Here is a 27,758-nt window from a genome sequence, read left to right on the forward strand (position 1 = left end):
GAGGAAATATGATTTTGATTAGGACACACCCACTCTGCTGGGCCTGGTTCTTGAGCATTCAGAAGCCCATGGGTTAAACCAGCTATTTTATTAATCCACCTGACAGCCTTTCTTGTTGAGACCCAAGAAGCGCCCTGCACTGTTTCTCTGACACACTACCACGAGTGCAGATGCCTCTGTCCATCTCATGTAGCTTCTTTACCACCCTTTGGCCATAAGCAAGGATCACATCAAGACACATGTTCAAGTTCCAAGAAAACGTGGCAGAAGCACCAAAGCCAGTTTTCATGGTATTTAGGGAATATGACAGAAGTGATAACCAGTGGCAGGTCACCTACCTCACATCCCCATCAGCTGACAGTGCAAGAGCAATCGAAGTGTTTCACTGAGGGCAAACTTATTTCCTAGCTATTATACTGGCCTTTTAAATTCACAATCTTGTTCTCTTTCCAAAAAAAAAAAAAAAAAAAAAAAAAAAAGGCAACTCTTTCTAGTCAGAAACATCAAGGGAATTTTCAGTGATCAAGGATCACTGACTCAAGATTCAAACAATGTCAGTTTTTAGATAGAATACAATGACTACTGTAAAGCTAGCAAAAAATACTAAATTAAATATATATATTATTCCAAATACTCAAAGCAAATTCATAATCCAAAAATCCAATTTAACCAAGTTGGTAGGAACTATGTTCTTCCAAAACTCTCAAATCTTTATACCTATGACAATCTGATACCACAAAGCATATCCCATTTGACTAGTACTGTCTCATAGGAAAGGAAAGCCTACTGAAACATCCTGGTGCATTACCAAGTCTCTGTTGCTTATACCCCACAAATTAGCTACAAATTAGAGCAGAATTCTACTACTCCACAATAGTTTGGCAGTAAAACAAAAAGATGCAGTACAAGCTTTACTGAACCATTCATGGAAAAATATCAACATATTATTTCTTATTTCTTTATTAATTGAATATTTTGTAGTTATAGACAGAGGAAAAGGAAAGGTAACCTTATCTTTTACTTCTTAAACAATGAAATAGCTTTATAGTAACCCTAAGTCAGAACAAAGGAATCTTGAACAAGTTTCTGTGGGGTATATGAACTCAGTAGACAAAAAAAAAAAAAAAGTGTGAAATACAGGCACAGGAGAGTTGAAGACAAGACAGGGGAAGTAGGTAGCACCACAGACAACTTCAATTTGTTGCAGCTGTAGGATTTAAAAAGAGGCCAAGCTTGTGATAAGGTCCCTTAGCCCAAGAGACTACAAAAACGAGAAGCTCAGACGACCATCAGCTGCTGAAATCTGCAAAAACTCTCCAAACACAAATTAACCTTCAGTCAGGAGATAAAAGACTAGCTGTAGAAATTGGAAGTTGTTAAAAAAATGCTATAAATGTCTGACAAATCATAGCAGCAGTAGCAGGAAAATATGCAGTACATACACAGCATCTTACCCACAGTCAGATAACACCTTTGCCTTCCCTCAAGAGAAGAGGAGGTTTTCTTTTGGGTTGGCTGTGTTTTCACTTTCTGCCTTTATTGTAGTGCACATTCTCCAAAATTGCTTTAGTTAAATTTAGACCTCACTGATGCTCCAGAGATCAGAAGTTATTAGCTTGCTGGAGGTAGAAGACATGTAGATCCTCACTACACCAAGCTTAAATTTAATGCAAACCTTTCCAGAGTCCACTATTTAATACTCAAAGATTATTTTCCATAGGGATCCCTTAAATGTTTAATGGTTTAATTGAAAAAAAAAACATAATTCTTTCACTGCAAAAATATACTCCCTTTTATAGTAGAGGGCAGCAGACAAAGATGAACCCAATTGTGGGGAAAAGGGGGATGTTCTGGCCCAAGACTAGATAATAACAGACCACTAACAAGTCTCCACACAACACACTTGTTTCAGGAGAAAGTCTAGGAAAATATCTCAAGCTCTCAAGGCAAGAATGAGAGGGATACAAAGAACCAAGACTGAAGCTATTTAAATCCCCTTGTCAATAGCTTGCAACATTTCATTACGGATCAAACCTAAAAATACATGTTTCCATTTGTATCAACATATTTAAAAGGCAGCCTTATTCAGTCAGAGAGAGCAATCAAAGACAACTTCCAGGCAAAGATCCTGCACCTCCTGCTAACCCAGTCAGGACCCCACCTGGTTCTGCAAGCACTGAGGGCAGGTCTGGGTGTTGGACACACAGCACACGAATGCTCTGCAAAGAGCCAAACTGCAGGGAACCACGTTCATCCAGAGGTCCTGCCCCCAAAACTGCAGGCAGGAATGAAGCCTCTAATAACTAAATGCACCGCTCATTTTCTAAGAAAACAAAAATTAATCAGAAAAAAAAAAGGTACATTTTCTTTGGCAAACAGATGTAGATACTTGTTGCTAATCACTGTAATATCAATGAAAATTGAACTTGGGAGCAAGATAACTTAATGGGCTTTTACCTCATTTTGCATTATTATTTAAAACAGGCCTCCATACTTTTCAATTTAAATCAATGTTTTCTGTCTCACCCATAAAAAACTTTAATCAAGAAATATTTACAGAAATTAAAGAGCCAGCAAACACTAAACCCTAAGATTTGCATTAGCAACGTCTCCTCCCAGAACCAACCTATTTCCTATACATAGCTTTACAAATTCTGTGATTCTGTAACTTCACAAAGAGAAGGGTTCAGCTCAATGTGTGCTGCATTTCAGCTGCAGAGCCCATGGGACCAAATAAACTGTCCCTGATGTGAGCAGTTTGCAAACCATAATGCAAAGCTCACAGAGACAATACCTTTCATTACATCAACTCAAATAAACAGGGAGCTAAAAATGGCAAGTTTTGACAACAGTGGCCTGACCTCAAAAGCAGCAGTGTCACTTCACTGATGGCCTCACACTATCACAGTTCCAACAAACACTGTGCTACTGCTGGACCTCATCCGACCACTCCAGCTTGTCACAATGATAGGAGATTACACACAACAAAACCCCAGGTAATCTAGAGATGCTTACCTATGGCTAATCAGCCAGGATGAAGCTGATCCCCAGCTTATCACAAAGTAAATGAAAGCCTTAACAAACTAAATCACGTTCAGCACCGTTTCTAAAACCATCTTCAGTACCAGCTCAGCTGCATCTGCAGCTGATACTGATCAAAAGTAGCAAATTCACAGAAAAAAACCCTCAAGATTGGCTAAAAGGAAATATAAAGGAAATTTTCCACAAATGGGCCAATTGGATCATTCCTCCACCCCTACAGAACGAAAAAGAAAACACAACTCCACCTGATCACTCCCCATCTAATACCAAAATTACCAAAATGACCAATTACAATCAGCTACTGGAGCAACCAGAAACAAACCCAAATCCATGCCTATATTCTGAGCCTGCACAGTCACAACAGTGCAATGCTGGAACCACAAGAAAGCAAAGGTTGCCATCCAGCAAGCCAGTGAGCAGGGCATGATCAGAAACATTGGGAATAGTAAGCCCTCCATCATGGACAGATGGAGAAACTTTCCCAGTAATTTAGGAATTCTGTGCCCAGTCATGCAGCAACCAGTGCCTGTCAGTCTGGTCTCATGGTGCAAACTTTGTCCTACTGTCACCCCATTTCTGAATTCATTCTTTCAAAGTGAGAAGGAAGATGACGACTTTTGGTCAATAACTCTGACAAAGCCATTATCCTAGGGGTATTAAATGGGGAGATAAGAACTTCAGGGTTTTGCACAAATCATATTAGTTCAATTCTCAAATCCGGGTAATGCTTCTTTTCAAAGTATTAATTTCATTTATTCTATTTGCTCTCCCTCTGTCCTGATAACACAAGTGCACATGGCCCCTAAATGAGATCCTCCTATTTTATAACTTATAATCCTCCCTTTCTAGAGTAGTAATGAGATGTCTTCGCTTAATCGCGTTTATTTCCCCCCCCAGCCTCTGCTTTTATCCATTCCCATTCCACATTGATTTGTCTCAAAGGTTTCACTGAAAACCATCAGGCAGGGAGTCACTGGCTCCAAGAGGCTCCTGATGCATATGCTGCACAGCCTTCAGAGATTATAAAAGCAGAGAGGAGGAAAAAGAGCAGCTTTGCTTGCAAAGTTTCCTTTGTCAGTAAGAAGGAATAAAAAAAAATAGAAACGTAAAAGAACTGTGAAGTTAAGAGAAGACATTTTGATTAATTGGAATGGAAAAAGGGAAGACTTCTGGTATAGGGGAACGGTGAAATTATTCACAATATAGTGAAGCAGTTAAATAACTTGACTCTAACAACTTTGCAAGTTCCTCATGCTAGAAATAGAAAAGGATTTAAAGATAGCTGTATTAATTCTTGGGTATTTCACATGAGACTTAAGGCACGCCACCAGCATTAGTTGAACACCCTGGGCCTTGCTCTGAAGTACCATACATATAATCCTTGTTGTGTAGTAAGTACCCACAGCATTAAATTATTCAGAGTCCAGTCAGCACCATCATCCTGCAGTGCTGTACAAACAAACAAAACATTTTATCTCTAATACAAATTGGGGAAGAGTTCTTCTGCAGCAGCTTAGAAGATTATTTCCGTTTGAGCCAGCCTCCAGGGTTAATCAAAAAGCCATATTCAGTCAAAGAGGAAAGTAAATGTTGCACTATTACTTAAAGAGCTGGTTTGCCTCTTAAAATAAAGCTTTAAGGAGTTTTACTCAAAACCTAAGGCATCTAGAAGGTAAGTACCTTGTTCAAAGTCATTAAAAGAAACAGAAAGATCAAGACAAAAAATGTAGAACAGGACCCAGGTACTTAACCCTAAATCCCTCTTGAAACCAGTGCACCACTTCAAGGAGAAAAAATGACCAAAAACACACAAACCACAGGAAAATAATAATGAGTTTTAATCTGTACCCTGCCCCATAAACAACAGAGTAACTAACTGGCCCCAGCAGCTGTCAGCAAGATCCCCATCAAAGGTTAATTCTAATCGACGCTCTCTTCAGCAATGTGCAATATATAAAAAGACTGAAGTGCTTCACAGCAATATTGCTAATAATAAAAGTCAGTGAGTGAAAATCATAAAGAACAGATTAAATGACAAGCAATGTTCAGCACAACCAAAATGAAATCATTTCAAAATACAGCTATCATACTTGGATTTATGGTCTACAAGTGGTAACATTAAAAGAAAATGTTCCAGTACTGCTGGAGACAACAGTACAAGAGGGGGCTGCTAATTACCAAACTATTGATATGTTAAAGGCACAGGGCAGCTCAAGATCTTACTGCAAATATTAAAAAAAAAAATAAGAAAACAAAACTTTTTAATTATACACAGCATGATTCTCAATTTTTACTAAATTAAGTGCTGCTAGAAGCAAATTATTCCTTATTTCTTTCATGGGAATTGCCTCATTTTTCTCTGGCTTCCATAGTAGGCCACAACAACAATAAAAACAACCCTGAAAGTTTTTCCCTTATAAATGTAAGCAGGTAATTTCCAGTGCCATCTGCACCTGGACTACCATTAGGTATTTTGAGTTTCAACACTATCTTCTCTACCTGAAAGAGAAGACTGACACAGAAGAGATGACAAGCAGCTCACACCCAGTATTTGCCCCATATACTGGGGCTAAAAAAAAAAGAACAAGAAGAAACACTCAAGCCCTGTTCCTAATAAAGGAAGGTAACAATACTGGAAGACAAAGGACAGATATGATTTGAGTATAACTGAGTCAATACAATAAGGTAACCATGCCCAAAAGGAAACCATAGATGAGATAAAGCAAGTCTGATAGGGATCTCAATAATTTAAAGGTCTGGCCAAAACAGTTCCCACTTAGAAGCTGACAGACAATAGCTTTGACCTCATCTTTGCAAGGACAGACCAGACAACTCCATTTTTTAAGGATCTTAAATTTATGACTGATCGAGAGATAGTTAAAGAGCAATGAAATTTAACAGTTTCTCATTCTTGCACCATGTTCTGGGCTAACACACACCATGGTAACTATTTATCACAAGGGGAGCCTGATCAGATTTTTGCAGAGCATCAAGTATGCAGTATCTGGGTATGCAACACTGCAGAATTAAAAGCTAATTCAGATAATACAACAGCTTTTGTATGTAAGCAGTTAGGTCCCAACTCACTTTAGAGGTGCCATCTTTACACTTCACAAATATCACTTGACTCTTAGTCACATTTCTCCAGGATTACTCTACATCTCACTGGTGGAAGGCAGGGCTCTACTTTGAGCCTGGCCACATCTTCAGATTGGACAATAAATCCACCAGCTTCTTCCCCTTGCTCTTACAGAAGCCAGTTAATTACATTCATAAAGAGAATATTCTCCTTCTAATGGTCTGCAGTCACCTGCCTCAGACACCACTCCTCCAAAGCTCAGCAATGATGCAACATCCCATGGTGAGGATACAATCTGGATACAAGGTCAGGATACAAGAGGAAATTTCCTATGACACGGCTACTCACAAGCTTTATTCCTAGAGCAATACAGCTACACACTTGCTCTATTCTCATGCTCTCCATACACAGCTTCTAGGGATCACTATCAGAGATGGGCTATAGCTGTAAAGATCTTTTCTTTGAACTACTGTGACCATTTTTATATAAATTTTATTTATTCAGTCCTCAAACTACCCTTATATTATAGCTTCAAAATGCTTCACAGCCAAGCCATATGCCTGGGTAAGTCATGCCTATTAGCATTCAACATACAGAAAAAACATGCTCATAGAAGCATTCCTCATTTAAATCAAGCACAGACTGATAAAGCTACAGATCAGTAGCACGGAAGAACAACAACAAAGACCATCACCACTCCACTCTGTCCTCTCCTAAACCATCCTTTCAGTATGTACCAGGCAAGGTGAATTACTCTTAGTCTAGTTCTCAACATCACATTCTAAATGAACAGGCAGTTTGAACTCACACTCCAACTCCTCATACCACTGCAGGGTAGGAAAAAGGGGCAGTTTCACTAAGACTCTGTACAGTTCCACTAAGACTTTACAGGCTGTACACCATTGCCATAGTAATGCTAGCATGCAGAAGAAAGCAATATGAAATAGTATGATGTCAATATTAAGTACCAATGACAATCCAAATGTACTTCACTGTACTTCTGCCTCCAGCACTGCTATGACAACAAGCCAATAGGTCATCTCAGCAATATCAAGGTGACTAACTAGTAGTAAAGGTTGCAGCAAGAAGTCTCCAAAAGTAAGTCTGCCTGCTAGGCAAGAACAAATTGGTTTGAGTGAGCACAAAAAGGGTTTATGCTTCCTGGTCTCTAAAAATCAATCTTAGACCTTCTTCAAAATGTTACAATACTTGACAGTTTTATAACAGTTTTATAACAGTTCTTCTGTTACCAGCCCCATAAAAGACCTGGACAAAAGAAGACATTATTACTTTTTATTAATTTGTGTACATGCTCAATTATACTCTAGAAAAAACAGACCAAAGTCTCAGGATACATCAGGTCAGCAGAATGTGATGTTGTATATATCGAAACATTAACTTCATACACTTGAGAGTTCAAAAGAGTTCTCACTAGCTAGAGGCCATATCCACACACCACACTCCCTGCCACAGGTCAAGCTGTCCCCAGCACAGCCATTGCTTGTGCCTTCCCCTGCAAGTCTGGCCTTAGCAGCACTGCATGACACACTGCAAATGGAGCCTGCAGCTACACTGTGAGCCAGACATTAAGTGATGAGTGGGGGTGAGGAGTGTTTCAGCCTAAATCAAAGTTTCTAAGCTCATCACACAAGTGATATTAAATGAATCCCCGCAAGAAGAGGTATTTTAGCCTGTCCTGCACAGAAACAGAGCGGGGGCTTTGTTACTCACCAGCTGGGCTGTTCTCTGCTTCTCCTCATTAACACTGTTCCTTTCTCTGGCCTCACTGGCTGCTTCCCTTTCTCTTTTGGCCAGACGGAGCAACTCCTCTTGGACCAGAGCCTGTTCTTGCTCATACCTGTGTGAACACCAAAGGCAGAGAGAAGGTGATCAAAAGACTTCTGGCAACAAGGTCATGGCTTAACATGGACTGCCCCTGCCCAGAGCCAAAACACAAATCCATAATCTATTTGGCACAAAGTCTGCTCACAATCCCTCTATTATCAGCAGGAATTCAAAAGCCTAACAAACTTTAAACATGACCTGCAACTCCAGTGACGTTAAACTTTGGCACCAACAGTAGACATAGCACCATGTGAACTTACACTTCAGTTATATTTAGATCTATTAAGTACTTCATTATGACCTGAAAACAGTGAGAATAGGAAGTAGCTAGCTAGACAAATACATGCTGCATTGGAAAAGATCAAGAGACATACAACAATGGACGTTTCCTTTCATCCTGTCACTTGTTACCTGGGAGGAGAGAATGAAGTCCACCTGGCTACAATCTCCTTTCAGATAGGTGTAGAGAGCAATAAGGTCTCCCCAACCCTCCTTTTCTCCAGGCTGAGCCCCCACAGCTCGTCCTCATCAAACCTGTGCTCCAGCCTCTTCTCCAGCTCTGTTGCCCTTCTCTGGACATACTCCAGCACCTCAATGTGTGTCTTGTCATGTAGGGCCCAAAACTGAATCCACGATTTAAGGTGTGGCCTCACCAGTGCCGAGTGCAGGGGACAATCACTGCCCTGGTCCTGCTGGTCACACTATTTCTGGTACAAGTCAGGAATTGGCCTTCTTGGCCACCTGGGCACCCACTGGCTCGTGTTCAGCTGCTGTCAAACATACGCTCATCGTGCTCAGACTGAATAAACCACATATGTATGCACATAGATATTCCAAAAGGAGCTAAACTATTGTCTTTTTCAAAACTTCACCTCACCTCCTGTACAGTTCCTGCTCTGCAGCAGAGTCACTTGACATTGGTGGATGGATTCCTATAAAGAAGACCAGAAATCTGTGACTACTACAGTACAAAACAATCCTTCATCACATGATAAATTATTTTAAGAGAATTTAATATTGTCCATCAATAGAAAAAAAAGTCAAGAAAAATTAAGTTTGATGGATAAGAGTTTGAATTTATGAAACAGAGACACCAACAGCATCATCTTCAACCAGGTACACTGAACAAGATGTGCTACAGAAACTTTTAGGTAAGGATGTTAACTCCTCAAACCCTGATATACACTGAAACACAAGCATGCTTTTAGTCCTACTTTCCATTTCCTTCCTCTAGTTCCATTAAGTCTTCCCCTTGACCTCCTGCTTTCCATGTAATTACAAGGGATCCCACAAGTGGAGATGAAATTATCTGATGGAGTTCAGGCCGTCCATAAAGCTAATCTACATTCAGGAAAGATGTAGGCTTACAGCAAACAAATCCCTAACAGCAAAGGCCAGGTTCTCTAACTGCATGTTACTCTGGATGCCTTAAACAAATCCACCCTGTTAATATATATCAACAAAGTATATTTGAGAACCAATAGAAATCAAATAGTTTCCTGACCTGTAAAGAAAGACAAATTCAGAAACCAAGTTCTCATCATCCACTTAGCCAGCTGTACTTATGACAGACTACTCTTCCCTATCAGTTTCTCTCCAAAGAATAAAAAGCAGCATTTCCCCCACCCATCCACAGTACACTCCTGGTGCATGCAGCGCATCCAAAGAAGACAAGGCAGCTTACCAGGAACGAAAGATAAACTTCTGCCTTGCTTATTGCCTGTTCATCTGAAATCCTAGAAGAGTTTACAGCGTGATACAGGCCAACCAAAAAGCTCCTCTCATAATGAGATAGTACTGAAAAACACAGGCATACTCTGTAACACGCAGTGGCAGCACTACTGAGAGGTGTGTCCAAACAGTCAACTGACCCAACAGTACCTGCAGATTTGGGTTTCCCTTCTGCAGCCAGTGAAGATGGAGCTGTGCCATTGGATGCACGGGGAGATCTCTGGCTGTCCCTTTTACTTTGAGAAGATTCTTTCATTCGGTTCACTACATCTTCAGTGAGCTGAAACATACACAGGTGGGTAAGATGTTAACCAGGTCAGCTGTTGGTGTACATTTTACTGTGAACACTTCCTCTTTGTTAGTTTCCAGGCTACTACAAAAGTATTGCATTTGTAAAGAACAAACCCTATCAGTACGTGATAAAACCTCCAATCTACTGCCTGACCCTAAAGACTTGGCAATGACAATCTTCCACAAATACTATCGAAGGTAGAAAGAACCACTGAACAAGTCAACCCTGTGCACAGGGACAAATTTACCAGAAATAGAAGGAAAGGAACTAAATAGGTTGTAAGTCCATCCATCTTTCTTCCTCCTCCCCCATGCTTGCTAACCCAGCTAAGCATGGCAGAAGAAGTGCAAGCTATATGGTAGAGAATAGCTGCACAGCCCTCCCACTCACGTAAGGCTGCAAACATTTTTGCAATTTCAACTTCATTCTCATTCACTGACTTGGGTTCAAATGCATGAAAAAGAAAGAAAAGTTGACTTGGAAGTTTTCTGTCAATTCTGTCATTGTTATGACTGACCCCTTCCTTCTTCCAAGTGCAAAGGCTCTGGCTCCAGAACACAAAGAAATGGGGCTGCCTCCCTCACTAGGCTGGTCACAGTAGAAGACATATTTTCAGCTATGCTACTGCTATCCACCTTAACAGCATTTTTAACATCTTCATTCTACATTGTTATCATGCCCAATGCCTGATTTTAAAGGCACAAATCCCTACCTATATCCTATAAAGAAAAATCAGGCAAAGACAACTTTACCTCCATCAAACACTTTAACAAGGAAATAAGCACACTCTTAGCTAACTTTAGTCAAGTGATTAGTCAAAATGGGATAAAAAATAAGTAGCCAGAGCAAAACACATTTTGCAAGTTCATTTCAGGCAGACCTTAGGGGAAAAACACATAAAAGCATCAAGAACAACAGCAGTGAAAATTATGTCAGTATTAAAAAAAAACAAACACCCAAGTAACCAAAGAAAAGTCTTAATGGGGAAAGGAAACATTCCTCAATGATATCACCACCGCTCTCGCGGGTCTGTTTCCACAACACATACATGTCAATTTCCGCTCAAAGTTCAAGAAGCAGCTTCCCGCTGTCCCTCCCAGAAACACCTCCATATTCCTACAGTCTCCCATCTTCCTGCCTGTTCAGCCAGCGCTGCTCTGCCAAGGCTCTTGGTACCATTACAAGGGTAGAGCTGTGTCCTCTCGGATGCCCTCAGAGCCGGGCAGCATCTTTAGCATCAAACTGCTTGCAAAGCACAAGGCAGGGACAAAACGGGGTCATTGAACTGCGAGAAGGGAAAGAGGGCTGAGAGCGGAGTTGGGAAGGGGAGGTGAAGGGCGGGGGTGTCCTCGCTCAACAGCCATGCCCAGGCCCCCAGCCCTCTACCCCACCACTCTCCAGTCGGCCCATCACCTCTCCAACTTTCTACTCATCCAGCCTTCCAAGGTTTTCCTCGCCTCCTCCTTGCTGGTTTCCCCCGCTCGTCCCTCCCAGCCCTGCACCTGCTCCCTTGACCCCGCGGACAGACCCTCCCCATCCCACCTCCCTGCCCTCCATCACCCGGCCCGGGTCGCCTCACCCTGATGCCCTGCAGCACCCGGACTTGGTCCCGCTCGTCCAGACCGAAGGTGACCCTCCTGCCGCCGTGGCTGCTCTCGCTGCCGCCCATCCCGCCCGGGCGTCTCCTCTCCCCGCCGCGCCGCGCTCGCACCGGCTTGCCCAGGAGCGACTCTGCCCCCGGCGCCGCCTGCCACATCCCCGCGCTCCATTGGCGGCGGCCGCGGAGCGGCCAATGGCGCGCCGCGGTGCTGGCGGGCCACGCGCGGTGCACGCTGGAGTTGTAGTCCGTGCCGGAGACGGGCGGCCCGCCCGGCGCAGGGTGAAGCGCAGGGAAGCAGCGCGCTCTCGGGATCGCGGGGATTCCAGTTCCCATCCCGCTGTGCCCGCCCTCTGCACCGCCCTTGGAGTGAACACGGCATCAAACCGTCCCGTGAAACTTCTACTGCCACACGGCCAACACGCGGGGTTTCTTTACTGGGTCCAAATTATGGGAGGATGGGAACCAGACCACGTGTAGCCACATGGAAGATAAGCTTCGCCCCTTCCTGGGTTATCTCCTAGCTCCATGACTGAGGAACCACGCGGATGTCACCCATCGGGGAGGGGTCACGGGCTGATGAGCCCCCGTAGGTGTCCAAGGCAATTCCCCCTCGGCGGCACTGGAACAAAGCATCCCCCAACACAGCCAGGGGAGGGTATCCCCCCCTCACCACACCAGGAATCCCTCATCCACCTCCACACATGCTGTTTCTCTCCAAAGCCCTCAAGGGAGCTCACCACCACATCTTACCTCAGGTTTCTCTGGTGAAAAACCAGAATTACAGTCTAGAACCTCTCATCAGAGGCTGCTCTGGAGGCAGAATTCACCTCTGCTCCTTACAGCCACCCTGTTCCAGCAAGACCTACCGACTGTGCTGCTACCTGCTGTGACAGGCTCATGTGTGGATCCTGCAAAGGTCAGGCCATTGCCAATAGTCCCTGTGGCCAGGCATGGCCAATCCCCAGCCTAAACCAAAAGAACAAGGAGATAATGTAAAATACAAGCAGCTGGAACAAGAAATAACAGCTTTGGAGCACCTTTTTCAGACAAGCTTTCTGCATTCCCAGAAATACAGACCAGTCAACAAAGCTTTGGCATCAACACACTACTTATCTACTCTGCACACTACTTATCTACTCCCTAGTAGTGCATGGCAGCAGTTTTAACTGTTTAATGGTTATTCTTCACTGCAGTTGATGTAGCAACCACACCTTTGCCTCAGCACAGGACTCTGGCCAGCATTAAGGGAGTAGGTGGGACTCTACCCCCCAAGATATCCAAGCCTCTTCTAGAGCACATTCCTGGAAGCAGGGGATGTTTGTGTTATTTGTGCAGTACCTTGTGTGCTGAGGACTCGGCCCATTGCTCGACTTCTTGATTCAAGGGCACTGTGTCAGCTGTTTGCACAACAGAAGCACCACACACAGCCAGTGAAGAGCAAAGGTCTGGCTAAAGCTCCCTCCCAGAACACACTCACCTGCCTCCTGTTCATCTCTTGTCTGCCACCTGCTCACTCCACTTGATGGCACTCAGCTTTTGTACCGGAAAAGCAGTCATTCCTTATTCACCTCCTCTGTCCTCTCAGGGTTTCACAGACCTGCACCACTGCTCTTCCAGGCTGGTGAGTTTTTAACCAGTAATTACTCCTCCAGAAGTCTTTCCACGACTTGTCACCCTGTCACCCTTCCTTAGGCCCTTTTCAGGTGTAACTCCAGCCAGGTGGCAAAGATCCAGGAGGGAGAGTAGGCAAAGGCAAACAAAACTGCACATCACACCTGCAGCCATGCCTTCCTGCGATTTCCAAGAGCCCAAGGATGCCCAGCAGGGCCCATGAGCTGTGGGACACTGACATGGAAGCAGCCGTGATAATGGCAGAGGAGCTGTACTGTAACAATAACAAACACTTTCCACCTGCACAGGAGCAGAGGATCCCATCCAAGTTAACTCCAACAGTAGCACCTCCTAAGGCAGCTCTCCCACAGCTTTCTCCAGGGAGCCTGGAAGGAGCTCCAAAAGGTCTTATTGCACAAAGGCATGACCCAATCCCAAGGCAGAGATGAAGCTCACCTGGCCATCAAAGAGAACCTGAGGGGTACTGACCCCTGCCAGCACACCGAGCTGTTACTCAGCTGTCATGAAACCACAGAATCACATTCTCCCAGCAGCCAGAAAATGTCCTGACACACAGGGTTTATTTCAAAGCCTAGAATAAGAAATAAGCAAGAGTCATTTCCAACTTCTACATAAGGCTTCACCCAAGCAACAGAGAAAAATATCCTATAGCAAAGGTCCCAGTGCTAGACATGCCCAGGAACAGCAACACCTAGTTACCGAGGAGTCAAAGGTTTCACTGACAGTTACTTAAATCTGGAGACCACCCTCTGCACAGTCATCATCTGGCCTAATAATAGCCTTCCAAGAAAAAAAAATCCATCTCTGACAAAAGGACATCATGTTATTCCATTATTATCTGCAATATTTGTTCAGGATTTTTTTTTTTAAATCCGCAAGTTATTTTTTCTCCACAATACGTCTCATTTCAGAAATAAAGTATGACCAATTATGCCAAACTTAATTTTATTTTACAAACAAAAATATACATTTATTCTATATTTTCTCTCTTTTTACCACCCCCCCACACACACACATAACACTCTTCTGCTCAAGAACTTTGAAAATGGCCCAAAGCATTATATATACATAAATATACAACAGGGGGAAGGTCAGTCCATGACCTAGTGCAGAAACTCCTCAGCAGCAGAATATGGGACACTCTAGAAATACTGAAGTCCTGCCAGCAAAGGACAGGATGGGTGTGTAGACCACCAGCACAGGTGATCCTTCAGCACTGAAGTCAGCTGGTAAAACAACAAATTCATAACCTGCTTTCATATCACATCGCCAAGGAGGGCAGATAAGTCCTCTCAGACAGGATGCTGAAAGTCAGCAAAAACTCCTTGGGATGAAAAAGCCATTGCTCCTTTGTTTCCCAACTGCTTTGAGACCTTCAGATCTCTTAGCTCTGTCCAAGGCCCACCAACTCCAGGGAAGCTTTACAGGTTTCCCCACCCTTTCAAAGGAACAGCAGCTTGGAATTAGTGTTGTAAAGCAGCAGTAGGACAATTCAGGCACCATGTCATCCATCCCTTTCAGAGCAAGCAGTCCAGCGTGGCTCAGGCCAACTGACAGCAGTGACAGAGGAGCCTGGAACACTTCTCTAACATGGCAAGGGCTGACTTGGCCAGTTGTTTGTCCAGCCCTTACCCAGTAATTGCATGGAAGGGAAACGTGAAAGGCTGTGACCTACAGGAGACAACTCCACTCTCACACACAGACAAATGGAAGCCTTTTTTCATCAAAAATAAAATAAAACAAAAAAGTGTGTGGGGGAAGCATTGTTTGTTTTCAAGGTGCTAGTGCTACTTAGAGGCCTGCAGGGCAAAGTCCACAGGCAGACAGAGAGGCTGCATTGCTCATTAACAAAATAAGATAAGGAAAGGGCCTGCATAGTTTTAGCAACCAATATGAACTTCTTGTTCTTACCCATGTTTTCTTTCCCTATGGTGGGAACACTTGGTAGCAAATGCTTTCCTCTACCTGCTCATGATCCAAACTAACACCTCCATGCTGCACCCTGCATGACAATTTCCCAGCAACTCTCACCTCAATATTCTTCATAAACAGCAGTAAGTTGGGGCAAGAGATTCACACGGTCCCCAGTATTTCAAATTCCCTCTTTCTTCCACCTCTAGAGAAAAGTTGCTATTGCTTATAGCAGATCTCCACCTACCTAGAGGACTCAAGTAGGAAAGCACCTCCAAAACCAGAGAATACACATCTTCATACACAGTATGTCCCAGAAACCAAACTGATGCAGCTTTCAGATGAACAATCCCTGCATTGCAACACACCATGTCTTGAAACTGCATGCCAGACAGCTCAGATGATAGTCCCTTTTCCAGCATGGAAGAGGTTAATAAGAAGTTCAAAAACCGTCTTTAAATTAACTGCTTTCCACATGCATATAAGTATTTTCAACATATTAAGCCATAAAACTTTCTCAGATCAGCAAAAATCTGGGGATCTGAACAGCAACATCAGAGGACAGTCCCAAAGAAACATATCCACCTCCCACTTGTCTCCCACCATAGCACACCAGCCAGTTCGATTCTAGCACACCTAAGGTGTTTGAGAGTTTCTAGTCACTAAATACTGACAGCTCGGACTCATCATGGGCTTCTGCTCTGCCTCAAGCACCTGAACATCTCTAGAGCCTTCATCTGCAGAGTCAGCTTCCTCCTTCCTAGCAATCTCCAGGCCCCTGCCAGAGCCATGAAGCAGGGTACAAATGCACTTACGTCACAGGTTTTATTCTTGAGACTCAGCCCTGGCTCAATGTTGTTACTTAGATTTTCCTGTGAGCTCAAATGCACAGCACTACAGCCTCCACAGACTGTTTCACAGCTCCTTCAGCTCAGCTAGACAGCAGCACTGTCTGTCCTTCTGTCTCCCTACTGTTCAGTCACTTCACATCCATGCTGTGAGCTACCAGCCTCCCCCAAATGCTCCCCAGGCACAGGGAACAGTTCATTCCTCTTCATACCTCTTTTTGCCCACGCACTCAGAACACTCCTTTTAACCACTAGCAACTTCAATTCACGATTTTCACCAGCGTTAGCTGCAACCAGGGATGAGCCCCAGGGATCAGTTTCCCTCTTCAGACACTGCTATCATCACCTGTGCTGTTGCATTATGGCAGGACACAGGCAGTCATGCTGCCTGAAAAAGCCCAGGAAGACCATCTTTGGTTTCAACCATCAAACTCTTTCTATATATGTACAATACAGCAGTCAAATCAACACCCTCATCCCTAAACAACATCCCCCTTATTGGCAGACAAGTGCTTTCAGTCACTGAAAAGGAAGAGGTGCCAGCCAGGGCTGTCTTCTGAATCACATTCACATCTGGAACACAGAGGATCAGGGGAGTTCAATGTTTACAGGAGTATGAACAAAACTGTTCTCAGGTAGCAAGAGAAAATGTTCTTTCCAAAAGGTTTTGGGCTGCCAACTTAGTTCCACAATAGGTTTTGGAAATCCTAAGGAAAAGAAAAAAGCCATGGCAGATAGCCAAGGACAGATTTCCAGTGGACAGCTGTGGTATCAGGGAGTTTGGAAGGAAAGGAATGAGACAATCATGTGAAGCAGGTGCCCTGCCTCAGGCATTGATGGCTTTCCAGCGGTCACTGTCTATGCTGTTGATGCTGCCCACGTGGTATGGCATGGAGGCCACATCATCCAGGTAGGCTGTGGTGTCAATCTGAGTGCTTGAGTAGAACGCAGAATCCATTCCTTCCTTCTTGGCAACAGCATAAGGGTGGGGTAGGTGCACATCCACATCCTCAGGTTCATCCACCTGACATTTGTAGGAGAAAAGGATCTTCGGTTCAGACCTGGAGTGATTAAAGATTTAAAATGCATGTTTAAGCAACGTGGTATCAAAGCCACCTATCCTTAACTGAAATTCAGCAGCATTAAGAAATTGGGCATTCAGACCCTAAACACTCCTCACATGAGCTTTCAGCATAGATATTTATGGCAGAGTAACTGCCATAGAGTACTGCTAAACAAAGCTTTGGATGAAGACCTAAGTGAAATAAAAATGGCAGAATTCTGACTCTGCTGTGGGAAAAGTGTCCTCATCTTTGGGAGTTTTCAATTACTGAGGGCAAAAGCATTCAAACACTACTGGACTCAACAGCAGCTTGGCTACTGACACTAAAAGGAGTCAGAATAGGAGGCCACCTCAAGTTCCATCTGTGCACAACAGGAAAACCAAAATACAAACACTGTGGATCACCAGTTTCTACCTCTAACTCCAGACAGTGTTCCCTTCTAATTTCAAAAGGAAGTAGAGGTTCATTTTTAAATTTTAAAAGTACTTTCCGTTCTCAGTAATTTTTAAAGCCTGCTGTTTCGTGCTTATGGACAAGCCTGCGCTAAACCACTCGGGTTTTCTGACCAAGGTGCATTTCCCGTGAGTGGCCACAAGGCGGCAACCCCGGCCCAGGAATCGCCCTTCCCAGGGCTTCCCACTGGTGATTCTCGGGCCCATCACAGAGACCTTGCAGTCAAAGAGCTACCTGGCCCCCAGATCCTTTCTACAAAACTATCCCAAAACCCAACCGGAAGACCATTTAACCTTCCAGGACTTAATCTGTCACTAACCATTCAGCTACCAACTTCAGCAGAAAAACTTCGTACTACAGGGGATGCCAAGGCTGAAGAAGTGATCCTCAGAAATCTTCAAGGGTAGAAATTAAAACTGCTTCTCCAACTGGCATTGTAGTTGCTGTCTTTATTGTTGTACAGATGGAGAAAACTTGTGTGCAAAACAATTAAATGACAGTATACACCCTCTAAACTCCTGTTCCTGGTTACTTACCCAAAGAAGCCTTTCAGGAATGCCACATAGATGAGAGGTGCAAAAAAGCTGAAGTAAAGGAACGTGGTAGCATCAACACAGCTGTCAACAGCAAAAGGGAACATGAAGGGATTTAGCATTCAAGCATAATACAGCTGGCTAACACCAGCCACATTCCCCCAGAATGATCCAATTTCCCTCTAGAGTGTCCAGAGAACATAAAAAGTCTTGTGCTAAACAAATTTAAACTGATGCAAAGTATCAGATATTGTCATCAGAATCTGTCACTGCTCCTATACACTCAGAGGGAACCATGACAAAACCCAAGGCCTGACCAAGAGCTCCCAATTTTGACCTGCAGACATGACACTGATCCCTGCAAGAACAAGACCCCAGGTATGAATAAGGGTGTCTCCATATTTCTAGCAAACAGACTATTTCCTCCCTTATTACCTATTAAATGTGAGCCAATGGCCAGACATCAGTGGATATAAGCTATTACTCTCACTCATTACCTCGAGACCACTGCAGTACATGAAGCTCCACAACCTCTCCACTCTGAGTTTCCTGACCACTTAAGGTGATTTGGCACAAAACAGAACCAACAGGTTTATTCCTTCTTCGGAACACAGCACAGCTTTGTTTTCTTGGGAGAGGCAGTGCTGAAGGACACTCAAAAGCAACACAAGATACAGGGATGCAGACCTCCTCCCCCAACATACATACCACAGTCCTTCTATGATATCCACACAGAGGAGGGCACTGCCCAGGCCCTGCACCAGGTTCAGCAGTGCCAGGATGGTAGCATAAATATAAAAACTCTTCCGGGCTGTGGGAAAGACATGGACACAGATGAAGCTCAACCCCAAACACCAGCCCAATGCAAATCTGTTTGACGGAGATGCCAAACCCAACACAAGCATCTCACCACCTTGTCTCTTTAAGAACTCCTGAAGAATTAAGACTGTATTTCCCTGTCCCGTGCCAGCAGGATTGATGGTGGTTTAGTGGACTAAACCATAGCCTCCTGCACGTCTATACACTCATAAGATGGGTTTTGAAAACATACGGTTATGGCAACACATGCAAAGATTTAATTGGCAAGCATCTGGAACCAGTGTCAGTCACATAATTAAATGCAAGAAAAACAAACAAAAAAACCCAGCTGAGTCAGAAACTGTGCCCTTCCAACACAAAACACTAATAAAATTGCTCAGGAGACCCCAGCAGGAGCAGCAGGGCATTCTGGACACTAGGTAGATCAGGCCCAGAACCTGTGCCTGTGCCATACATACCCCCTCCCTCAGGGTACCCACACATAGATGCCAAGACTAGTTAGAGAGAGAAGAGCTCAATGCAAACACCTTACTAACAGCTCTGTTCAAGGATTGCAGATACTCTGCAACCATAACAAAAGGGAAAAAAAAAAAGAAGCATCATAATAAAGTAAAAGCCCAGATAAAGATTATTGAGTAGCTCCCATTGAGCCTTTCCTTCCCAGGGAATGACCAGCATGCACACTTTAATATCATGTATGCATTTCAAAGGAAGCTGTTATTAAGAAGTCCTTTCTTAGGTCTCTCAGAAGATTATATATTTACATTACACATGTATCATTAACTGAGCAGTAGGTCTTGTTTTCTTAATGTAATTGTTTAGCTATTGAAGTTGCAGTGTAATTGCTCTTACTCTGCTCTCCAGAAGGCACAACATACTATTTTTTCCAGGGATAAGTTATCGGTCCTTTGCTACGTTATCTGTACCCTGAGACAGTGGAATGCATCTGCAGCACAAACACATACAGGAACCTTTTACTCCCACCTATCCTTTATCCTGGCACTGTCTCTATCTATACTATGGAAAACGCTACAGTTACTTACAGGGCAAAGAAATCCGGTCTTTCAGAGGAGTTTTTGGAAGAATCACCACCAAGGAATAGACCTGTTGAGACAAAGAACTAACAGTTCCAAGGCTGTTTGGCAACTGAACTCAGCAATCTTTGCAGGGATGGTCTATGGTATCACGCACTCCCTAGATGTCTCGGGGCAGAGGCACAAACCCCCTGATATTTAACCCCATGCAGATGTGAAGGCCCCACAGCTCACCCTTATCAGCACAAAACTGCTGGTCACTGACAAACAAGGGAGGGAAGAACATCTAAGCTGTAATTTAGCTGCCCCAGCTTATAGCACTCTCACTGCACTTTATTGCCTCAGCTTTCCTACCACATGAGAAGCATCAATGCTGCGCTGTATGAGGCAGGAGGGGGAGCAGGGCATTACTGTACACAAATCACCCTCCTTGCTCCATTTAGAAAACACAAAGCAGCTGTCACAGTGCATAACACATTCCCAGTACCAGAAAGAAGAAACAGGAGCTGGCAAGCCAAAAGTGTCTCCCTCCATGGCCATAGATGTTGAAGTCTTCTGCTGAGAGGTGGGCATCAGGGTACAGGATTTCCAGGGTGCCCTAGGAGAGAAGTGGCACCAAATGATTCTGTTACAGTATCTTCACTGAAATGCATGTCTGGACAAGGGACACTGTTTAAAGAAGTTCAGACAACAGCTGGTCTGCCCCCCAGGACCCAACCATTGCCCAGCTTAGACCAAGTTAAGCTCACACAGAAGAGGAAGAAACTGAAGACAAGAAGTGAGGGGGGGGAAATGGCAAGAATCTGCATCTGAAGGAAACTGGTATCAATGACATTCCAGGAGACTGAGTGGATGGGGGCTGCAAGCAGTTGTCCGTCTGAAATAGGCTGAGAGCTCCATTTCTATCTTGAGAGTAGACCCTTCTGTTGAAATATCCAGAACACAGACAACTTGGGAAAGGATACTGTCTCACTCACCTAAATTTCTGAAAATGGCATGAATAGAAGCCACCACTCAGAGAGTGAAAAGTGCTTGTAAGCACTACTGAACCCAGATATAGCTCGAACACTTGATATTTAATGAGGCTCCTCCAGCTTTATCATGTGGTAATGATCAGCTCACGGCCTGTGCAGGCAAGAGCCTCGTCACAGAACAAAGATCTGTGTGTTATTCTGGGGCTACCCCAAGCATAGGGACACAGGGCTGACCACTGCCAAAGGGAGGAGAATAAACCCAGACACAGATTGCATTGTTCAGACACATGAAGACATGACTAATAGACTGAGCTAGCAAGCCAGCTGCTAGTTTGAAGAGTAGCAAGAGCTCTCAGCTCTCAAAGAGTCAGCAGACAAGAGGCTACTGCAGTGCCCTTACCTGGCAAGCACACCTCAGGTTCCTCCATCTAGTTTTCATGGCCCTTGAGGGCAGATTCACAACTTGTGGCTCAGATGTGGAAAACCTCACTCCTGTTCCAAGGTTCACTAAACAAGGCAATCCATCTAAACCTCATCTTATTTCTTCACCTTGGCTGAACTATTCACGCAGTAAAGAGGACAAGCAGATACCATCTGCTTATACATTGCCACAAGCATGCCATTTTCCTCCAAAACCTCATCCAGAGAGCAAAGCTGCCACTTCCAGATAGGAGTCACACACTTAACTGCTTACTCTTCAAGGAAAGTCCCCTCTTTTGCAAAGACTAATCCTTCTGCTCCAACATACTCACCTGGGTGACAGAATATGCCAGAGACAGCACAGTAGTGATTGCCAGTACACGTTTCACACTTGACTTGCTCTCCAGGTGACCTGTAATTAAGGAGTACAGAAGTGACTCAGGATGTAACCCCAACACTGGTTAAAATCAGGTTTTTTTCAGAACCAATACTTGTATTTGCAGAAGCCTTCAAGGGAAGGTAAAAGTTCACTTAACCCTGTTTGGAGAGTTGAGCCTTTTACAGACTAAATAATATTTATAAAACAAGAGATTTTAACTTGCTTTCCTCCTGTCCACAATAATATAGAGAAAAGGACTAAGTCTTTTTGCTGGGGTTAGAAAAAAAAAATTCAAGAATGACTACAGTATACACTGAGATATTGTAAAGCTTCTTCTCAGGAAAAAGAGTTGATGGGAGTCTGAGTTAGATTTCTCTAACTCGAATATGCTGGAGCAGGTAAACTCCAGAAGTTCCTCAAAAGATGAAAAAGTTACTGCTCAGGTGTCCCACTGGCAGTAACCCACATTCCAATCCCTCTCCTCTACCTCTGATGCACAGGAAGAGGCATTTTTAGTTGCACAACTGAAAGAAGTAGAATTACAGATTGCAGGTACAGTTAAAGCATTTGAATGAAGCCAGGATGGAATCAAACCAACCAAGGATGCAATAGAGGGGATAGATGGGACCCCAAAGGAACCATCTTAACTAAAATGTGGTTGAAGTAAAGATCAGACTGTTGATCTTGGCATAAGACTTATTTACCTAAGCTATGCACTCTCTCAGCATATGCATGCAGGACAAACAAAGCACATATAAATCTTTCAATCACACAAGCCATAGATCTGTAGATATAATCAGGCTCTCAACCACTTCTAACTAAAACTCCCCACTCTGTCCTTTGTATTTATTCTAAAGTTTCTTTGCTTTATAGAATCAGCATCTCCATGAACTTATAGATGCAGCCTCTGTGGAAAGAAAGGGAATAGAAAACATTCAAAGCACTCAAAAACCTCCTGACACGTACCAAAGGCAAGGCCTAGAATCACCACACTCAGCTCAATCGCCAGAAGGAAGAACCTTGTGATCTCCCACAGGATCTGATGGATAACAGAAACCAGACAAACATGGTTAGATGGAGCCAGGAACCATTTAGAAGTTAATACAGCAAAACTCCAAGGGATGGTAGCCTCTGAATGGAGCAGGTCACTTCCACAAGCCCTCCTCATGCTTTGTAGGGATACTGATCACATGCTTGTTGCAAGTCCTGTTCATGCCTGTGAAACAGAACACTTGGGTGGGAGCAAGCAAAGAGCAAGTCAACAGAGAGAGGAAGTGACCACAGTTTGCCCCAGCTGAGGATCTGTCACTTGTCTCAGATGTGTTCTTTCTGCTGTGCTCCCAAGGAGCACAAACCCATGACGACCTCAGAAGTTCTTAAAGTAGCAAATATGCCTGGACAAACTCTGTATTCTTCCTCTTGAAAAGCTACTAAATCTTAAACCTAAAGCATATTCAATCCTATCCCTCCTTTTCCACCTTGTTATTTGCAGTCTCATGTTTTATTTGGTGAAACAAGACTAATAAAACAGCAGGTGAGGCAACTTTCCAGGGAGTCATGCAATAAATCAGTGTCAAATCTAGAACAAGAATGCAGATTCTGGCTTGTTAATCCTTTTCCTCTGAATGCTGAACAGTACTCTCTCTTGAAGATACATAATATTTTAAGAGGCATTTGATGAGACACTTCTAATCTCAGCAAATACACTGTGTCTGTATATATATGTGAGAACACACAATGGACAGGACAAAACACATGTTTACAGGAAAAACTGACAGAGTATGTGTCTTGCTTCCCAGCAAGGTGCACTTATCAGCAGCACCAGAGCTGAAGAAAAAGCACTTTCCCACCTCTTCTTCATTATTCAAGTCCTGGACCTACATCTGTTCAATGGAGGTGAATGGAAATGCTACAAACATCCAGCCACTTACCACAAGCAGCACTTCACAATGCTTTGACAGATAACATTAAAGGGAAAAGCGAGAGAATCACAGAGACCCCAGAGAATAAAGCCAATGACCTGTACGGTGCGGATGGCTCCTCTTTCTCTAACAGTTCAAGAACTGCAGAGCTTTATGGTTTAAGCACTATTTTCCTACAAGTCAAATGACTCCAAAGTAACAGCACATACAAAGCTATTTCCTGTTTGCTAAGGGTTCATCCTGTGCTCAGCGTCTGCAAGGACATTCAGGTGTCAGTGTCAAAAGGGAATTTACTTTTACTTGCATTCAATACAAAAAAATTAAACATTTTCAAAGAGTCACTTGAATAACGCAAGAGTAACAAAGACCAGGTCTTGCCTATTCACTAATGTATCTGAATATTTACCACTTGCAAAGCAGAATCGTTTCACCCCTGCAACAGGAAACTTTGGCTGCCACTATTTGTGCACCTATTTTAGGAAATCCATTGTTTTACAGCCCTGGATGTTGTGATGATTTAGGTGCAGTTATTAGAACAGGATTCCATAGTACACATAGCCATGAATACTGCAAAAAAACCACATTCTTCTTGTATGCACACAAGAGGGAAGCCAGAGCAGATTGCTGTGGTTAGAACTGCGCAAAGCAGAGCCTCTAAAGTCAGCGTTGCACCTACCTTGTCAGCAACTGTGGCAGCATCAGAGGCACTCACAGTCATGGAGACAACAGCACGGGCAATACCAACTAAAGCCACCACAAATACCTGCAAAAAAAAGATAACAAAAGCGAGCTCATGTCAAAAGGTACATATGCAGTAGTGACCAGAAACCCTTCTGGAATACCATTTGCAGGTCAGCTTTCCAACCTGATAATGTGTACTAGGAGAGACTACGGTTAATTTCCTGAAAAAGATTCCTCAGACTTGTTAGATATAGGAGTGCTGACTTAGAATTTAGGAAGGAACAAATTGCCTCAACTGTCAGACTAAGCTCTGAATTGTTCTCACCCAGTCCTTACAACCATATCTTTACAGTCTTCCCACCCTTCACTCCACTGGGGCAGGGAAGGAGAAAAAAGAAGATACAAAACATATCCCTCCAAATTACAAGATCAAATGATTGGTATGTCTGACTAAATCAATCACATCAGATAACAGAAGCCACTCAACACCAGCTACCACACATCAGATCTGTGACCAAACTAAAACCTGCAGTTCTCTCACTCCACACTGACAATGCTCAGGAATGCAGAGGAAAGGTCACCTGCAGCCAATAGCTTAAAAACATCTTACCCTGCTGCACTGTACAACAGAGATACCCAAGTCACCTCATATAACATTTAAGCATGACAGCTCAGCAAGGCTCATTTACCAACCCCTGTGCTGTCCCAGTCATACTACACAATTAAAAGCTCAGTTGGATACATCCACCCTCTGCTGTGCAGACTTATCCTCCAAAAAAATCAGATTTTTCCAGATAAAATTCTCTGAGCCACAGGCTGACCCTAACAACACAGACATAAGACAGTTAAATCTATCAGGGAACCAAGAGTTCAAGCTGATTCTAAGCTGGCTAGAGAATGGAAATGACCAATAAGTTACCTACAGCTGAGTATCTCTGCCTTAATGGAAGAGGGATGGAAAAGGCATGAAAGAAGAGTACAATAAAAATCCCTCCTGCAGTGGAAAACACTGTGACAAGAGACTGACAAAAAAGAAGGATCCTTGAATATAATGGTGTTCTAGAGCAGCAAAAACTCATTGGAGAGGAACACACCCTTTTTGTTTCCTCTTTAAGCAGGTAGAGACCCTTCCCAATCTGTTAACATTAATCACTGACTTCACAGGAAAGCATTCCTTCAGGACATGCCAAACAGCCAACCGAAAGGAAATCCTCACAGAACACACTTCCATCCTCATTTCCCAATAACATGCTCCAGAAGATCAAACTGAATGAAAGCATTTTCCTCTCACACTGTGTGCTGGGTTTGGTTGGGAGAAAGTGAACTGCCTTTCCAGTACCTGGTATGGGACTGCGTTTTGGATTCGTGCTGGAGACTGTGTTGATAACACAGGGATGTTTTTGCTACTGCTGAGCAGCAATTACAGAGTCTGCCTCTCAACCCACCCCACCAGCGAGCTGGCTGGGGGTGCACAAGAAGTTAAGAGAGGACAGCTGGGACAGGTGACCCCAACTGACCCCAAGGATATCCCACACCACATGGCATCATGTTCAGCACATAAAGCCAGGAAGAAGGAGGAAGGAAGGGACTTTCAGACTAATGGTGTTTGTCTTCCCAAGTAACCATTACATGTGATGGAGCCCAGCTTTCCTGGGCATGGCTGAACACCTGCCTGCCCATGGAAGGGGTGAATGAATGCCTTGTTTTGCTTTCCCTGTGTACGTGGCATTTGCTTTACTTATTAAACTGTCTTTATTTCAACCCATGAAATTCCACTTCTCACTTCTACTCTTCTGATTCTCTCCCCTGTCCAACCAGAGGGGAGTGATCGAGTAGCTGCCTGGGGCTGAGTTGCTGGCTGAGGTTAAAACACAACCAGCTGTTTCAGCACTTTGTTTCTCACTTCATTTTTAAAAAGGCAACAGTATTAAGTCAGTTCTCTTTTCTTCCCTTTGGTTTATCAAGAGTTTTGCTTTTCAAAGCCTTTGGCACAAACTCCTACTGACCATGTGTATTACTGGAAACATGACAGAAGACTTAAATTCAGACTGGAAAAGGCTGGTAATATTTTTAAAAGGTTGAAACATTTGTGTGTATACCTGGTTATCCAAAACTGTGCACAAGCCCAGTACCCATACTTCTGGCCTGAAAGAGCTAACAAGACTTCCCACCAAAGATTCAGTTGAGGCTACTAGCTCAGATTTGGTTTTGAGCTTCTTAGGTTTTGCCATGCCAGTCCCTGTACCTAGAGAAAGATGCCTCCATCTAACCCAATTCAAACACACATTCACTTCACAACCTGTACTGAAGTCACTGAGGAAGAGCAAGCACACTGAGCCAAGCCAGGATGGCAAAAAGCACCTGTGATAAAGCTTCTGAATTACACTTTTGAATACATTCAGGTAGGGTCTCAGCTGCATTTATGACATAAGCATAAGACACTGGATTCCAAGACATGAAAGTAACAAAGGAAGAAAAAAGGACAAGAAAAAATTAAGTCACCATGGGAGAATAAAATCCACTCCAATCCAGCAGATGTGGTCCCACAATCTATTAAAAGCTGAATTCAAACAGTGAAAAAAAAAAAATCTGTGTCTACTTCTTGTAGTAGACCTTTAACAAAAACCAGATTTTATCCCTGCAAGAGCTAGTCTAGGTTCTCTCCACTAGTTTGTGATATTGTTCATGAGTGGTAATAAAAAAAACACTCATCAATTCAAAGGCACAGAATCGTACTCACTAGTATGTAGAATGTAGTGAAGATTGGGCTGGAAGTGACCCGGATTTTGGCCCTGGCAGAGGGCAGTTTCCAGAGAAGAAACATAAAGAAAAGCACATTGGGAACCAGGAGCAGAAGATCCCAGTAGCGGACTCTGCAAAAAGTAAATAAAATAGGTTTTCTTCCTGTTCTTCAGCCTCTAGAAGGGAAGGCACCAGCCCCAGCTCCTTCTCATCTGAACTCTGAGAAAGAAAGCTCCTTACCCTAGGCCAGGGTCAGACTGTTTTCCCATTTCCTCCGACTCACCTGGACTTCCCAATGTCCTCATAGAGCAACAACAGGCACTTGTGTGGCACAGTGATATTCGTGTCGTTGACTGCCTGCGTTGTCATCGGGGACAGAGTTGTCACATTCTCCGGTGCTGTCACGGGGGAAGTTGAATGTGTGATGTTGTCAGACATGGAGAATCTCATCACAGACATCATGGACTGGAACATCCTGTCTTCCCTCTGGTCCAGGTCAAACACAGGTAAGACAACCACAGCAAAGACAGAAAGCAACATTAAATCAGTTGTGAGTCAGAGGTAAAAAACCACATCCTTGACATTAGGCCCCTGCACAACTGCTTCCTGCTTGGTACAGCAAATTATCGTCATCTGGAAGACTATTACACAATAAAAAGGCCACCTGCCCTTACTCTGCACACAGCCATTAGGGTGGAAAGTACAAAACCACTGTCTTGTATCAGAGTAACAAGCGCATTCAAAATGCTGTAATAAT

General features: G+C 43.6%; 2 protein-coding genes across 5 annotated transcripts in view; both read right to left on the reverse strand.

Annotated features, from left to right (window-relative positions):
- Window positions 1-11,736, reverse strand: part of CHCHD6 (coiled-coil-helix-coiled-coil-helix domain containing 6) — a 109,622-nt gene extending 97,886 nt beyond the window's left edge. For 3 of the 4 annotated variants that reach the window (XM_018068730.2, XM_018068729.2, XM_018068731.2), the window contains exons 1-4: window positions 11,569-11,699; window positions 9,848-9,977; window positions 8,844-8,898; window positions 7,853-7,979 (exon numbers count right to left, since the gene is read on the reverse strand). In XM_018068730.2, coding sequence (XP_017924219.1) covers window positions 7,853-7,979; window positions 8,844-8,898; window positions 9,848-9,977; window positions 11,569-11,658 — 402 coding nt within the window. In that variant the 5' untranslated portion in view covers window positions 11,659-11,699. Of the gene's footprint in view, window positions 1-7,852; window positions 7,980-8,843; window positions 8,899-9,847; window positions 9,978-11,568 lie in introns of all 4 variants that reach the window. The other variant, XM_008925295.3, reaches the window with a different exon arrangement.
- A 2,026-nt stretch (window positions 11,737-13,762) lies between these two features.
- Window positions 13,763-27,487, reverse strand: TPRA1 (transmembrane protein adipocyte associated 1). The gene is made up of 10 exons (XM_008925296.3): window positions 27,285-27,487; window positions 27,000-27,132; window positions 24,255-24,341; window positions 22,623-22,695; window positions 21,610-21,689; window positions 20,371-20,481; window positions 19,893-19,953; window positions 18,739-18,841; window positions 18,034-18,114; window positions 13,763-17,041 (listed from the first exon to the last, which is right to left on the reverse strand). Exons 1-10 carry the CDS (start codon window positions 27,473-27,475, stop codon window positions 16,807-16,809), a joined length of 1,155 nt encoding a protein of 384 aa, XP_008923544.2. The 5' UTR covers window positions 27,476-27,487; the 3' UTR covers window positions 13,763-16,806.
- Between the last annotated feature and the right edge of the window lie 271 nt (window positions 27,488-27,758).

This window comes from Manacus vitellinus, unplaced genomic scaffold, assembly GCF_001715985.3.
Source record: "Manacus vitellinus isolate BGI_N305 unplaced genomic scaffold, ASM171598v3 scaffold_14_pilon, whole genome shotgun sequence".
In the NCBI taxonomy this organism is placed as follows: domain Eukaryota; kingdom Metazoa; phylum Chordata; class Aves; order Passeriformes; family Pipridae; genus Manacus; species Manacus vitellinus.